The 16,147-nt window shown below is 39.5% G+C and overlaps 1 protein-coding gene and 1 long non-coding RNA gene across 5 annotated transcripts in view; one reads left to right on the top strand and one right to left on the bottom strand.

The window, feature by feature from the left end:
* The window catches only part of LOC146398066 (uncharacterized), a 1,038,644-nt gene that overhangs the window by 201,864 nt on the left and 820,633 nt on the right, over positions 1 to 16,147 (bottom strand). The gene's annotated exons all lie outside the window — the stretch shown is intronic.
* Positions 1 to 16,147, top strand: part of EFCAB3 (EF-hand calcium binding domain 3) — a 371,875-nt gene that overhangs the window by 278,084 nt on the left and 77,644 nt on the right. For 3 of the 4 annotated variants that reach the window (XM_084984064.1, XM_084984065.1, XM_084984067.1), the window contains 6 exons: positions 789 to 842; positions 1,737 to 1,841; positions 7,161 to 7,214; positions 12,658 to 12,762; positions 13,061 to 13,114; positions 14,299 to 14,403. In XM_084984064.1, coding sequence (XP_084840190.1) covers positions 789 to 842; positions 1,737 to 1,841; positions 7,161 to 7,214; positions 12,658 to 12,762; positions 13,061 to 13,114; positions 14,299 to 14,403 — 477 coding nt within the window. The remainder of the gene's footprint in view (positions 1 to 788; positions 843 to 1,736; positions 1,842 to 7,160; positions 7,215 to 12,657; positions 12,763 to 13,060; positions 13,115 to 14,298; positions 14,404 to 16,147) is intronic. The other variant, XM_084984066.1, reaches the window with a different exon arrangement.

The following is a 16,147-nucleotide window of genomic DNA, read 5'->3' as shown; positions in this document are numbered from 1 at the left end:
GAAGTCTGTCATGGCAACAGGTGACATTTCACTAAGGAATTTCTTTGCAGAGGATTTATTCTCATGGGCTTATCAATGAAAATATCTGAAACAATATCCATTTAATGTACATGAAAAATACATTAAAAAGCTCAATACTAACATTCAGAGATGTCCTGTTGTCATCAGATGTTTTAGTTCAGGAATCAGCAATCTATTCACTCATGAGTCTCACAATAGCCCATGCTATCTTTGGGAACATTAATGTGCTTGATCTTAAGCAGAAAGAGAGAAATCTGATTTTTAAAAAGGAAGAAAGATTAGAAAGTTATGGCAAGGTAGCACTAATAATTGTTCCAATTGTCTCCCCCCAAAATGGGTAGATGTACTATCTGAAGAGCTTTTTCCCATTGGTCTCTTAGTTGGAATATACACAAAAAAAATTGAGGAGTTCCCGTCGTGGCACAGTGGTTAACGAATCCAACTAAAAACCATGAGGATGCAGGTTCGATCCCTGCCCTTGCTCAGTGGGTTGACGATCTGGCGTTGCCGTGAGCTGTGGTGTAGGTTGCAGACGCGGCTCAGATTGCACATTGCTGTGGCTCTGGCGTAGGCCAATGGCTACAGCTCTGATTAGACCCCTAGCCTGGGAACCTCCATATGCTGCAGGAGCGGCCCTAGAAAAGGCAAAAAGACAAAAAAAAAAAAAAAAATTTTGAGTGAAATTATAAGAATGTTCTTTTTTAAATTGCTGAGTGTTTTCATTATTTCAACTGGTCTCATCAACTGTATTCTGCCTTATCTTACAGCTACTGGAAAGTTATATAAACATAGGTTGATGAAGAGCATAAACACTCTCAAAGGTGAGTAAGAAATCAGGTAAAACTGAACTCTTTATGTTTTGCATTTTCTTTTTTAAATCACATTTATTTGGGTGTTCCCATCATGGCTCAGCGGTAATGAACCCAACTAGTATCCAATGAGGACTCAGGTTCAATCCCTGCCCTTGCTCACTGGGTTAAGGATCCAGTGTTGCCATGATGCAGGTTGCAGACGTGGCTCGGATCCTGCATTGCTGTGGTTGTGGCACAGGCTGACAGCTACAGCTCCAATTAGACCCCTACCCTGGGCACTTACATATGCCATGGGTGTACCTAAAAAGACAAAAATAAAATAAAGTCACATTTATTGGAAGTTCCTTTGTGATGCAGTTGGTTAAGGATCCAACGTTATCACTGCAGTGGCCCAAGTAGCTTCTCTGGTGTGGGTTCGATCCTTGTCCTGCAAATTTCCGTATGCCGCAGTCATGGCAAAAAATAGTAATAATTTTTAATCACAGTTATTTTTAGTGGTGACAAATTTGTCAATCTAAACTATTCATTTATTAAGTGTTTTTGTCTCATCATTTATTACTTTGAACATGACTGCCTTGGAAGAAATTATTTTTGTCTCTATCATTGCATTTCAAGTCCTATTTTCTGAATAAAACTATAAAAGCAATTTCTTACAGAATTCACCAGACTTGCCCAATTTTTTAGTTTCTTCCTTATAAGTGTTTCATAAGAACTATAATCAAATCCTCTGGACAAAAATGTAGAGTAGGTTCTGTTCTTGAGTCCCATGATAGTTCTTTTCTCGTAAAGAACTGTGTTGTTCCTTTGATTGTTCACCATCTAATTAATGTATGGACATGCCTAGCATTTTTTATTTTGTCATTATTGTTTGCTTTTCTCATTCCCATTTTATTTTTACCTAAGGAGTGAAGCTTGATGTTAATAAGCTAGACTCCTTCATGGAAAATATGGACTTTAGACTTGAAGAAGATGAATGCAAAGACCTGCTAAACAACCTGCCTGTGGATGGTGAGCTGCTCTTTCAGTGAAATTTTTGATTCATATATGAGAATTTCTGAGAGTATATTTAGAGTTCTGCAGAATCATTAAAAAACAAAGAGAAAAGGGCTCAGTCCTCAAGAAAGCATCAATTCATGCAGTGGATTTTTTTCTCTTTATTATTATTATTTTTTAATAGTTATTTCGCCAATACAATTTTTTTTTCTACTGTACAGCGTGGTGACCCAGTTACACATACATGTACACATTCTATTTTCACACATTATCATGCTCCATCATAAGTGGCTAGACATAGTTCCAAGTGCTACACAGCAGGATCTCATTGCTAATCCATTCCAAGGGCAACAGTTTGTATCTATTAACCCCAAGCTCCCCAACCACCGCCCCCCTCCCCCTTGGCAACCACACATCTATTCCCTCCAAGTCCATGATTTTGTTCATTTGTCATGCAGTGGATTTTACTTAGTGCCTTATATGCATAAGCTATGAGGAATATTAAAATGAAGATAATAAGTTATTTGTCCTCTAAGAATTCACAGTCTAGCAAGGAGGCTTACATGCTGGCATGCTGGCAAGTCCTCATAATGGCTCTGTGATTGTGCTATAATTCTAAAAATATATTCATTAAGATTCTAAAGAAGGGAAGAGCTAAGTTTGCCAAGAAAGGGATCAGAGAAAAACTTATCAGATGTATAGAAATCCTTCAGTAAAAAGATACCCCAGATGAGGAAAGCAATGCATAAAAAAACATAAAATCATGCAAACTCACATTGTTAGGGGACTAGCAGGTACTTCCTTGTGGCTAGGATGAACACCTCATATTACAAAGTGGCAGAAAACAAGGCTGGAAAGGAAGGCTGCTGAGACAGGAATAACTTTAAGGAGGTTAATAGAGTTCTAGTCTTCATTCTCTTGAGTTATTTTGGTAATTTGTGCCTTTCTAAGAGTTCGTCCATTTCATCTACGTTGTCTAATTTGTTGACATGAAGTTATTCATAGTATTTATTTCTTTATAACTCTTTTAATTTCTGTAAAGTATTGGTCTTCTGATTTTGACCTGTGTCTTTTCTCTTTTTATTTGGTAGTCTAGCTAAAAGTTTGACAATTTTGTTGATTTTTCCAAAGAACCAACATTAACTTTTTCTACTGGTTTTCTGCTTTCCATTTTATTGATTTCACCTCTTATCTTTATTGTTTCCTTCTTTCAGCTTACATTGGATTTAGTTTGCTCTTCTTTTTCTAGATTCTTAAAGTGAAAACTTTGATTATTAATTTGAGATTTTTTTTCTTTCCTAACATAGGTGTTTACAACTATAAATTTTCCTGTAAGCACTGCTTTAGCTTCAAGTTATAAATTTTGATATGCTGTTTTCATTTTCATTCAACCAGGAAAACTTTCTAATTTCCCATGTGATTTCTTTTTTGACCCATGAGTTATTTAGGGATGCGTTTTTAATTTCCAAATTTCCCTCTGCTACTAATTTTTAATTAATTCCTTTCTTGTCTGAGAATATTCATTCTATGATCTCAAAATCGAGTGATACTTTTTTTATGACCTTGCATAATGATGTATCCTGGAGAATGTTTAATGGTTGATAATATTGCTTGTCTTCCTTATCTTACTGTTTTTCTGTTTAGTTGTTCTATCCATTATCGAGAGTATAATATTGGAGTTCCCGTCGTGGCACAGTGGTTAACGAATCCGACTAGGAACCCTGAGGTTGCGGGTTCAATCCCTGCCCTTGCTCAGTGGGTTAAGAATCCGGCGTTTCCGTGAGCTGTGGTGTAGGTCGCAGACGCGGCTCAGATCCCGCGTTGCTGTGGCTCTATCGTAGGCCGGTGGCTACAGCTCTGATTGGACCCCTAGCCTGGGAACCTCCATATGCCGCGAGAGCAGCCCAAGAAATGGCAAAAAGACAAAAAAAAAAAAAAAAAGAGTATAATATTAAAGTCTCCAACTATTCTGCTTATCTATTTCTCCCTTCAATTTTAGCCTTCATCCAAAAGCAGTGGTATATCTAGAGTATTTCTCTTTTTGAAGCCAATGCTGATGACAATGTAGAGGGCACTATTGGAAGCAAAGACTCAAATTTAAAAGATATTGCTATGTTCCAACAAGAGATAATGAGGGGCTGAGCAAGGGAAGTAAGCTTAATGGTGGGTAACAGACCTATTTGGGAAAGACTGTAGAATTAAAATGAATCGGGCTCAATGATTGATTACATACGAGTTGTGAAAAAGACATTTCTTGGTGGCTAAGCCATAAATCATATCACAGCCAACTTGAGAATTTAGGAAGAAGTTAAGATTATGTCAAGAGAATAGTTTCGATTTTAAACATGTTGAATTTGAGATACAGGACATTGAACTAAAAATATGTATGAAGATGGTTGGAAATGAATACTCTAATAATTCATCTTATTTATCTCTCCCTAGGAAGTTAGCAGTCCACAGATTTAGCAAAGCTTAACAATGTGCCAGAGCACTGCTAAGATTATTAGCAGATCAAAGGAGAGACAAAATAAATAATTATTTGGAGGAAATATCTGATAAGGAAAGTTTGAAAGTGATCGGATAGAATAAAAAAGAAAACAGTATTAAGAGAAAAACAGGCTGAGTTCCCACTGTGGCTTAGTGAGTTAAGAACCCAACATAGTGTCCATGAGGATGCAGGTTCAATCCCTAGCCTCACTCAGTTGGTGAAGGATACAGCATTGCCATAAGCTGTAGCGTCAGTCACAAATGCAGCTCAGATCTGGCGTTGCTATGGCCATGGCATAGGCCTGCAGTTGCAGCTCCAATTCGACCCATAACCCAGGAACTTCCATATGCCAACTGTGCAGCTGTAAAAAGGAAAAAAAGAGAAAGAGGGAGTTCCCGTCGTGACGCAGTGGTTAACAAATCCGACTAGGAACCATGAGGTTGCAGGTGTGATCCCTGGCCTTGCTCAGTGGGTTAAGGATCCAGCGTTGCCATGAGCTGTGGTGTAGGTTGCAGATATGGCTCGGATCCTGTGAGGCTGTGGCTCTGGTATAGGCCACTGGCTACAGCTCCGATTAGACCCCTAGCCTGAGAATCTCCATATGCCGCGGGAGCGGCCGTAGAAAAGGCAAAAAAAAAAAAAAAAAAAAGAGAGAGAGAGAAAGAGAAAAATTAGCAGAGTAAACTCTGAACTACCAGAAACAACAAACTGAAGAAGGAGAATAAAAATAATTCCCAAAGTAATTTGCCTTTATATCAATGATACCTAGCATAGAGTGACCCCATGATAGTGAGACTTACAAGTATTCACTAGGAAAAGTTTCTAAGACAATAGTCCTCTTAGGAAAAACAAAAAAACCTGGGGTTCATCCCACTGGTCTACTGATTATATGGCCTTGTGGAAAGAATTTGAAATTTGGAATAAGACAGACACAGATTTAAATCTCAGGTCTGAAAATTCTTGTCTGTGCAAGATTGGTCAAATTAAGCCCTCTAAATCTTAGTTTCCTTTTCCAATTTTTTTAAAAACCTTTTTGGCCACACCCACAGAATGCTGAAATTCCCAGGCCTGGGATCAAATCTGAACCACAGAAGTGACAACATTGGATCTTTAACCTGCTGAGCCTGAGAGGAACTACCTTAGTTTCCTTTAAAAAAAAAAAAAAAAAAAAGGTAGTAGACAAAGAAGAATATAAGAGTTCTCCTGTGATGCAGCTGGTTAAGATGAGGCATTGTCACTGCACTGGCTGGGTCACTGCTGTGGTGTGAGTTCAGTCCGTGGCCTGGGAAATTCCCCATACCGCAGGCACTGCTGAAAAAAATAAAAAGAATATAATAACTACCTTTCATAAATGTTGTAAGTTCCTAAGATAGAGCTTAACACATAGTAGGCATTTAATAGTAGCTTTTGTTACTAGCAATAATAATGACAAATATATGTTCATCTCAACACAATGCCACTTGGCTATGCCTTTGCCCTGGCCAGAAGAAAGTAAATTTTCCACAGGATAATTTTTTTCTTTATTATTGGAAATATATAGTTCCCTAGTACTTTTGATCCCTCTATAAAAGGATGTAGATATCCTTTGTTATCACATTTACCAGATATTTTAAACTGTACTAGCATGCCACAACAGTATTTTGGTCATGGGAGTATCAGCCAACTCCTTGAGTACCATTTTTCAGGTCAACAAGCCCACAGGAAATAGCATTAAAGACCTGTTTCAGGCTATTCATGAGTCTTCTGTGAGACTAACTGAAATACATGAGACAGACAAGATAGCTTCCTGTGAGACACTATCTATCAGGCTGTCGCCTCTAATACCCTATTTAAAAGGAAAATACAGGGAGTTACCATCATGGCTCAGCAGAAACGAATCTGACTATTATCCATGAGGATGCAGGCTCGATCCCTGGCCTCGCTCAGTGGATTAAGGATCTAGCGTTGCCATGAGCTGTGGTGTAGGCCAGCAGCTACAGCTCCAATTCAACCCCTAGCCTGGGAACCTCCATATGCCATCAGTATGGCCCCAAAAAGACCAAAAAAAAGATAAAAGGAAAATACAAAATAAAGATTTTTAAAGTTCAGTTAGGATGATCAAAGCTCTTTTTTGATATTGAATATGGATAGTGACAGAACACAGATAAGTGTTACCTGTGGACTGAGTACAAAAAAATAGACATTTTTAATGCTCCAAGTCAGATCTTTCCTATTTGAACATTTGCCCCCTTTAAGATGCTTGTCAGCCTTGTAATCAGTAAGACAGAGTTTTTCCAGATATGAAAGTAGAGAAGGCAACTTTTAAAATATCAGCATTCTACTGTATGAATTTTATCTTAATAGAATAAAGGTAATGTTAGAAGTGTGAGTTAAGTATCCTTTTTACAGAGTTCCCATCGTGGCTCAGCAGAAACAAGTCTGACTAGTATCCATGAAGACACAGGTTCAATCCCTGGCCTCACTCAGTGGGTTAAGGATCCAGCATTGCCACGAGCCGTGGTGCAGGTCACAGATACGGCTCAGATCTGGCGTTACTATGGCTGTGGTGTAGGCCAGCAGCTACAGCTCCGATTCGACCCCTAGCCTGGGAACTTCCATATGCCGTGGGAGAGTCCCTAAAAAGCAACAAAAAAAAAAAAAAAAAAAAAAAAAAATTTAAAGATTATCCCTTTCGAAATTGGAATTTTTGCTTTCCACGTATTCCATTTGGAATAAAAATAGGATAAAATTAAAAAGCAAATCATAAAAATTTGCTGTTTCATGTTTTTCCTCAGTGTATGACCTTTATTTTATATCTGTCTTCATTTCTGTTATTTATATGCATAAAATTCTGTCTTCTCTTTTAGATGAGGGGAAGGTTGAAGTGAGTGTAGTAATGGATGAAGGAACTCTCTTTACAGGTAGGTTAGGGTTTTTATTAACTTATTTTCGAGTATCTGCTACATCTCAGGTATGGATCTGTAAAAACCAACCTTCCAGGAGCTTATGTAGTTGGGGCAAGGAAAAGACATAAATAATTGCAATAAAATGGGATACGTGCTATGTTTGAAACCTATACCAACAAAAGGAAGGGCATGATGGTCACTTGCACCTGAGAAGGAGAAACTGGTGAATGATTTAACTGAATGTGCCACACATGAGCTGAACCTTGAAAGGTGAGTCATTTTTGCCAGATAGACAGAGTAGGATGGGCATTCCTGATAGAGAAAAAAAGATAAAAGGCACCAAGATAAGAAACATAGTGGTGCTCTAAGGAACTCAAAAAAATTTTGTCATAGCTATAGCATAAAGTGCTATCAGGAGTTTGACAAGGAATAAACTTACAGAATAAAAAATGGGATGTGGCAGGCTAAGTAATGGCTCCCGAAGATATCCAGTTCCTAATCCCCAGGTCATGTGTGTGTTATTTTATATGGCTAAGTCCATATATGTGGAAATATGATTAAGAATCGTAAGAAGGGAAAATTATCCTTGAATATCTAGTTGGGTCCTAAATGAAATCACAGGTGTCTTAGAAGAGGAAGCAAAGTGATGATGATGACAGAAAAAGCAGAAGGCAATGTGACAATGGAAGCAAGATGCTACACAGCTGGCTTTGAAGATGGAAAAAAGCGTCATGAGCCAAGGAAAGCAAGCGGCCTCTAGAAATGGAAAAAAAGTCAAGGAAACAGATTCTCCCTCTAGAGTGTCCTGAAGGAACCAGCCCTGCTGACACCTTGACTTTAGCCAAATGAAATTGATTTCAGACTTCTGACCTCCAGAAGTACAAGAAAAAAAAAAAAATTCAGAGTTCCCCTGGTGGCGCAGCAGAAACAAATCCATCTAGGAACCATGAGGTTGCGGGTTCAATCCCTGACCTCGCTCAGTGGGTTAAGGATCTGGCGTTGCTGTGAGCTATGGCATAGGCCAGCAGCCATATCTCTGATTAGACCCCTAGCCTAAGAACCTCCATATGCCATGGGTACAACCCTAAAAAGCAAAAATGAAACAAAATTTAAAAGTTGCTAGCTTAAAAAAAAAATCACATTGTTTTAGGCCACCAAGTGTTTGGTAATTTGTTACAGCAACATCAGGAAACTAGTATAGGTGACAAATCATAGAGGACCTTAAATACCAAATAAAGGTGTGTGAATTTCATTCTGTGCAAGCAGGGAGTCTTTCCAGGATTTTAAACAGGCACTCTTTGATTAGATTTGCAAATTAGATTACTCAAGCAGCAATATAAAGGGTGGATAGAGATGTGTCTGCAAGAATAAAATCAGGGAGATTGACTAAGAAGCAAATTGTAACCGCCCAGGCAAAAGACAATAAAGGGAAGGACTAAACCATTACCTATGAGACTTGCAAAGAAGGGACATATATGAGATGTACAGATATAGACTCTTTAGAATTTGTTTGCTAATCAAGTATGGGGATAGAGCAAAAGGGTGGAGTGAAGAATACTACTTAGTTTCTGAGCTGAGTAGTTTGGTAGATGATAGTGACATTTACCAAAATAAGGATTTCAGCAAAATAGATTTAGTAGTAAAGCCCTGAGGTTCCTTTGAGACAGCTAAGGGAAACTGAACCTTAGGCAGTTGAATATATGAGTAAGAATCTGAAGCCCCACTTTTTTTCTGCATCAAGCAGACCTCAAGTCTTAGAATCTATGTACATATGGAATTGAAATTAGAGGAATTTACCTGAAAGCTTCCATTTTCTCTGTAAAGTGGAAAACAGAATCATCTACTAAAAGAAAGGACACGGTGGTGGGATAGGGGACTTCAAGGAAAGTATTGCTGATGTCAGATAACTCTGATAGCGAATAGGAACTAGAGGAATATGTGAAAGCATTGCGGAGAAGCACCACATGTCAAACAAGGTTAGATATCGTAAATAAGTGATAGCAACTTTTCACACGATCATGGTATTTTTCAGATGGACCAAGTTAAAAGTTTCTCAAGGCTGATGTGCCAGAAGAGTGAAAGCATCAAGATATGACATGTATTCAAAAGAGTGGTTAAGTGGTTGAGTATGGGTGGATAAGGAAGAAAGTGTAGATGGAAATTGTGAACTTGGAGAAAAATGAGAAAGGGGGCAATGAAAATCTCTATAGACGGAGTTCCTGTCGTGGCTCAGAGGAAACGAATCTGACTAGCATCCATGAGGACACAGGTTCAATCCCTGGCCTTGCTCAGTGGGTTAAGGATCCAGCGTTGCCATGAGCTGTGGTGTAGGTCACAGATGCGGCTCGGATCCCACGTCGCTGTGGCTCTGGTGTAGGCCGGCGGCTACAGCTCCGATTTGACCCCTAGCCTGGAAACCTCCATATGCCACAGGTGCAGCCCTAAAAAGACAAAATAAAAATAAAATAAAACTAAATTTTTTTAAAAAGAAAGTCTCTATAGATTATAATGAGTGTGGTAGGAGTAAGGAAGTAAAAGTGGGGAAATACGAGGTTCTGGCCAGAAACAGTCATGTTAGAATCTGAGTTTGTTTTTTTGTTTGTTTTTTTGTTTGTTTTTGTTTTGTTTTGTTTTTTGTCTTTTGTCTTTTCAGGGCCTCACCTGTAGCATATGGAGGTTCCCAGGCTAGCGGTCTAACTGGAATTACAACTGCCGGCCTACACCAGAGCCACAGCAATGCCACATCCAAGCAGAGTCTGCGACCTACACCACAGCTCACGGCAATGCCTGATCCTTAACCCATTGAACATGGCCAGGGATCGAACCCACCACCTCATGGTTCCTAGTCGGATTCGTTTTCGCTTCTCCACAATGGGAACTCCAGATCTGAGATTTTTAAAGATATGGAGTTCCTGCTGTGGCACAGTGGGTTAAGAATCTGCCTGCAGCAGCTTAGGTCGCTGTGGAGGCAGGAGTTCAATCCCCAGTTGGTGCAGTGAGTTAAAGGATCTGCCATTGCCACAGCTAGGTTGCAACTGAGGCTCTGATTCAGTCCCTGGCCCGGGAACTTCTGTATGCCACAGATGCAGCCATAAAATGATGATAATAATAAGAAGAAGAATTTAGAGATAAAGCACTTCTAGGTAATGACGAAGTCCAGGGTATGTTCATTATGGTTAAATAGTATAGAATTTACGAGATAAGTCATTGAGGATAATAAGGAGGCCAAGAGATTTGGAGGCCAGTTCGTTGAATGAGCTATCCAAATAAAGACTAGACTTCCCTGTAATGCTCCCAGGAGTCTGAGGGCAGAGGAAGACTGTGAGTAATAGGACAAGCGCCTGAAATGACCAAGAAGTCAGTAAGTGGTACTGAAAAGAAAGGCAAATTTCGTAAATCTCAAAAGAGGAAAGATTTGAGGATAGTTGGAAAGCAGCAATTGGAATCTAGAAGAATACCAAATCCTAAAGCAATGGGATATAGAATAATGAGCAGCTTTCTCTTAAAAAAAAAAAAGAAAGTAATAGAAAATCTATTAGGAAGAGGCAAAGTTCAGTTAAGAAACAAGTTAAAAGTCTGCAAAGACACTGAAGATTAGAGAAATTTAAATTTAATGAAATATGAGTCCAAGAGGGCACTCTAGGGAGGGCTGAAAAGAAAGCTAGCAACGGAAAGAAAAATTACAATGATAAAACACAGAGAAGGTTATAGAGAGGGTAGAAATTTTTGAGGTGCTTACATTTTAGAGAATGGGAATGACATGGATAAAATACATGTTTAGAATAGTAATCTTCAGGCAGAAGGTTATTGTCCATGTCTGTCAAAAGTCTGATCAAGTTAGCAGACCAAGAAGTTGCTCTATGTGTCCAAAGCGTCGTTCCCTGTCTAGTTACAGGGGAATATCAGACAGCACTCCGGTGGTCCAAGGCTTCACAGCTTGGGGAAAACCGCCCTTACGCACATTTCCTCCCAGGCACTTGTGCAGAAGCTGGCTAACTCCCCAGATACTCTTCTTCCAGTGGAAGGACTGCAGGAGTTTTCCTTTGCAGAAACTGGAAATGATTATGCAAAGTGTCCACCTAAACTACGTCTCTTTTTTTTTTTTCCCATCTTTGTCGAGATATTGTTGGTATATAACATTGTTTAAGTTGGTGTATAATGTGGTGATTTTATACTCGTATTTTTACCACAGTAAGGTTACTTAACACATCCTTCACCTCACATAATTACCATTTTGTTGTTCTGTCGCTAAACTGCATCTTCAAACTGGAGAGAAGAGCCATCGTGAAGGAAAGTTTCACCTACAAGCAGATTGGGAAACAGTTGTAGGGATTTCTACAACTGTTGAGGATTTCCACCCTCATAACCAGAAACCAAAACCAAGTTAGTTACCAAACAAACCTGTTAGCTTTGTGTCTTACCCATGTTTCTGATAGTTTTATCATCCCTGTATATTTCATTCTACCACTTTACATTAAGCCCTAAAAAAAAAAAAAAAATTCTGCATAATCATTTTCCTGGGACACAAAAAAGAGGTGACCTTGCAAGACTGCATCTAACTTTCTAGCCACCCTTATAGAAGCCCAGAAAACACACTGAATGGTAGTAGGTGCTAAGAAGAGAGGAAGCCAAGGCTACCAAATCTCTGAGGCATGACAGGGAGCCAAGGCTGGATTAAGAAAAAAGACCCTGGAGAAAACCCCAGTATATAGTTCCATGGTATGTGATTAAGAAGTCTCTGCTGGGGAGTTACCGTTGTGGCGCAGTGGTTAACAAATCGAACTAGGAACCATGAGGTTGCAGGTTCGATCCCTAGCCTTGTTCAGTGGGTTAAGGATCCGGCGCTGCTGTGAGCTGTGGTGTAGGTCGCAGACATGGCTCAGATCTCACGTTGCTGTGGCTCTGGCTACAGCTCCGATTCGACCCCTAGCCTGGGAACCTCCATATGCCGTGGGAGTGGCCCTAGAAAAGGCAAAAAGACAAAAAAAGAAAAAGAAAGAAGTCTCTGCAAAACCAAGATTTTAATGTGTGCACAAAATTATATTTTAGGAGTTCCCATGTGGCTCAGCAGTGACAAACCCAACTAGTATCCATGAGGAGGCGGGTGCAATCCCTGGCCTCACTCAGTGGGTTAAGGATCCGCAGTGCTGTGAGATGTGGTGTAGGTCACAGACGCAGCTGGGATCTGACGTGGCTGTGGCTGTGGCTGTGGCACAGGCCGGCAGCTGCAGTTCCAGTTTGACCCCTAGATGATGAATGTTTCCATCTACTGACTAGCAGCCAAATTTTGATGATCACTGTTTCAGCCAAAAACTCTAAGATTATGTTTTAGCAATAGCTGGCATTCTTCTTAGGTTTACTTCATTGTTTAATCAACAAATGCCATATGGGCACTTTTTATAATAAAGAATCATTGTTGTTCAAATTTTCAACCATTACCATGTTTTACTTTTTAAAGGTGAAAAGGTCGACACTAGTAACATGGAAATTTTTCTGGAAAATATGGGGATAAAGCTCACAGAAGATAAACACAGGGAATTACTGAACAATCTTCCAGTTGATGGTGAGCATTACAAATATCATAGTGGGGAAAAAAATCAGTGGTTTTCAAGGAAACCTGAGAGACAGACTTATATGACTATTACTCCCTATTTAAGGAAGTTCCATGAGCCCCCACCAAAATTATGTCACAAAATTAAGAGCTATTTCTGTTCCTTAGTTTTATTTCTTTAAGTGAAATAATATAAATATCTAGAATAAAACATTTAAGGCTTAATGTTTCTAAAATAATGCAAGTTTTATTTATTCTATTTTAAAATATTTGCATTGCTACCTGAAACAAAGTTTTCCCTTTCTTACAGCTAAGAGAAGGGTGTATGTTAACAGACTGATGAAAGAATTGAGATCTCTTGAAGGTAAGTGGGAAGAATAATGAAAAGGCAGTTAAAACTGAGGTCATTGAGGACTTCCCACTTGGCTCAGCAGGTTAAGGATCCAGCATTGTCATTACTGTAGCTCTAGTTACAGCTGTGCACAAGTTTGATCCCTGGTCCGGGAACTTCTGCATGTGTGAGCAAGGCCAAAAAAAAAAAAAAAAGTGAAGTTATTGAGCTTTGTTTTTATTTTCAAAAGCTTTTCCTAGGAGTTCCCATCGTGGTGCAGCGGAAACGAATCCAACTAGTATCCCTGAGGATGTGGGTTCGAAACCTGTCCTGGCTCAGAGGGTCAGGGATCCATCATTGCTGTGAACTGTGGTGTAGATTGCAGACGCAGCTTGGATCTTGCATTGCCGTGGCTGTGGCAAAGGCCAGCAGCTGCAGCTCTGATTTGACCCCTAGCCTGGGAACTTCCATATGCCGCTGGTGTGGCTCTAAAAAGCAAAAAAAAAAAAAAAAAAAAAGCAAAATAAAAATTCTGGGTGGTTATATATAGAAAAATCATGCCTCTAATTACTTAAAAAAACTTTTCCTATTTTACATTTTTCAGATTATTAATCCCACTGTCCCAATTATTTACTAATTCAGTGTTTATTTTTTGGGCACTCTATAGTCACCAAAATGGTTTAACTACAATAAACTCAAAAGTAGTGGTTGTCAAATAAAGTTATACATCAGAGTCACCAGAAGGGGAGATATATAGCATTCAGATTACTAGGCCATTTTCCAGTCATAATGATATTGAATTTACAGAGATAGTACCTAAAAAAATCTATGTTATTAAAATATAGGATTATGATAGAGTAAATCTGTAGATTGGATGGATGGATGGATGGATGGATAGTTCTCCATTAATTTAGCAAGTTTCAAATCTTACTATGCGGACACATTTATAAAGGTTGATTTTTTTTTTACCATTACCTGCCATTTACCTCTCATTCCTTACTTTCTTCTCTTAAAAGTTTTCCTAAAAGCCATAATAGAACCCCAGAGATCAGTTTAGGAATCCCTGACTTAGACACCAACACCATATTTACTTGAACAATTTAATTGTTCTTTGCTGTTTATTCTCTGTACAGTATTGATACCTAGGCATGTGCTAATATGACCCACTCTTTACATCATTATGAATATTTATTATATCCATCTCTTTCTTTCCTAAGGGACAAAGGTATCTTCAGATAAGGTGGACACTTTCATAAAAAATATGGGAATTGATTTCAAGGAGAAAGAAATCCAGAAACTAAAGGACCACCTACCAGTTGATGGTGAGAGTTTTGAGTATCAATACACCCTTAGCAAAACTATGGACATGAGGCTAGTGTCAGGGCTGGAATGACTGAAGACAGGCTGTATATGAAAAGAAGAAAAAGAAAGAGCGAGGCTTTCAGGATAGCTGAAGCCAAATAGCTATCTCTTGGAAGGATCAACAAGAATGCCGCCCAGGATATTTGTCACTGGTCACTCTCCAAAGGAAGTGTCCTCTCCAAAGGAAATGCCGAGGTATCACAAGAATATCTCTGAGTCTCTACTGCTAATCCAGCACTAAATATCAAGGACCAACACTGAGATAGTCCTGACATGTGCAGGGTGTAGGCACTTTACATATATCAACTTTTTTTTTTTTTTTTTTTTTTTTGTCTTTTTGTCTTTTTGCCTTTTCTAGGGCCGCTCCCAAGGCATATGGAGGTTCCCAGGCTAGGGATCGAATCGGAGCTGTAGCCAGCGGCCTACACCAGGGACACAGCAACTCGGGATCAAAGCCGTGTCTGCGACCTACACCACAGCTCACGGCAACGCCAGAACCCTAACCCACTGAGCAAGGCCAGGGATCGAACCCGCAAGCTCATGGTTCCTAGTCGGGTTCGTTAACCACTGCGCCACGACGGGAACTCCTACATATATCAACTTTATGTAATCTCCCAAGTAGCTCTATAAGGTAAGTTCCATTTTAACCCCAGATTCACACATCAGGAAACTAAGGCACAGAGAAAGCAAGTCACTTGCCTAAAGTCAGAGAGCTAGTAAGTAGTGGAGAGGCAATCTGGCTCCAGAAACTGTCTCTCAACCACTCTTCTATACTGCCATGAACAACAGAATTAACGAACTTAAGAAGATGTGTAGTGGGTGTTCCCATTGTGACTCAGAGGTAACGAACACGACTAGTATCCATGAGGATACAGGTTCGATCCCTGGCCTCACTCAGTGGGTTAAGGATCTGGCGTTGCCATGAGCTGTGGTGTAGGTCACAGACTCGGCTCAGATCCCGAGTTGCTGTAGCTGTGGCTGTGACTGTGGCTGTGGGTAGGCCAGCAGCTATAGCTCTTATTGGACTCCTAGCCTGGGAACTTCCATATGCCACAGTGCAGCCCTTAAAAAAAAAAAAAGTATAGTAGAGTTCCTGTTGTGACTCAATGGGTTAAGGACCCAATGTTGTCTCTCTAAGGATGCAGTTTAGATCCCTGGCCTTGCTCAGTAAGTAAAGGATTCGTTGCTACAATCCGCAGCATAGATCATGGATGCAGCTCAGATCTGGTGTTGCCGCTGTTGTGGTGTAGACCTGGAAACTCCATATGCCACAGGTGCAGTCATAAGTAGAGAAAGAAGAAGATATGTAGTAAAGTTACCAATTGAATTAATTAAATTTGGCATATATTAGACCATTTTCATGCTAGTAGAACTGATAAAAATTGATCAAGAAGTTTTCAGGGACACCCGCCCCCTTGAAGAACTATTAACTATGGGATAGGCAATAATTGCGGGGTTTTCTAAATCAGTAGTACCTTTCATTTTTTGTGGGGTTTTCTAAATCAGTAGTACCTTTCATTTTTTTTATTTTCTTTTTTATTGGATGAACAATTATTTAACTTCTATAGTGCTTTACAATTTTCAAAAGTTTCACACATGTGATTTTATATAATCCCATAATATCCCCTTTTTCCCCTTGCCCTGCCCCTCGCCCACCCCTCCCCCAAGTACCTTTCATTCCTTCATTTCATAAACTTTAATTGA

This window comes from Sus scrofa, chromosome 12 (assembly GCF_054392235.1).
Source record: "Sus scrofa isolate SSC_HxYL_T2T_F1_AM1 chromosome 12, Sscrofa_HxYL_maternal_Yorkshire_Landrace_v2.0, whole genome shotgun sequence".
NCBI classification, from domain to species: Eukaryota; Metazoa; Chordata; class Mammalia; order Artiodactyla; family Suidae; genus Sus; species Sus scrofa.
The sequence above is the reverse complement of the archived record's forward strand: the minus strand, read 5'-3'. Positions and strand labels throughout refer to the sequence as shown.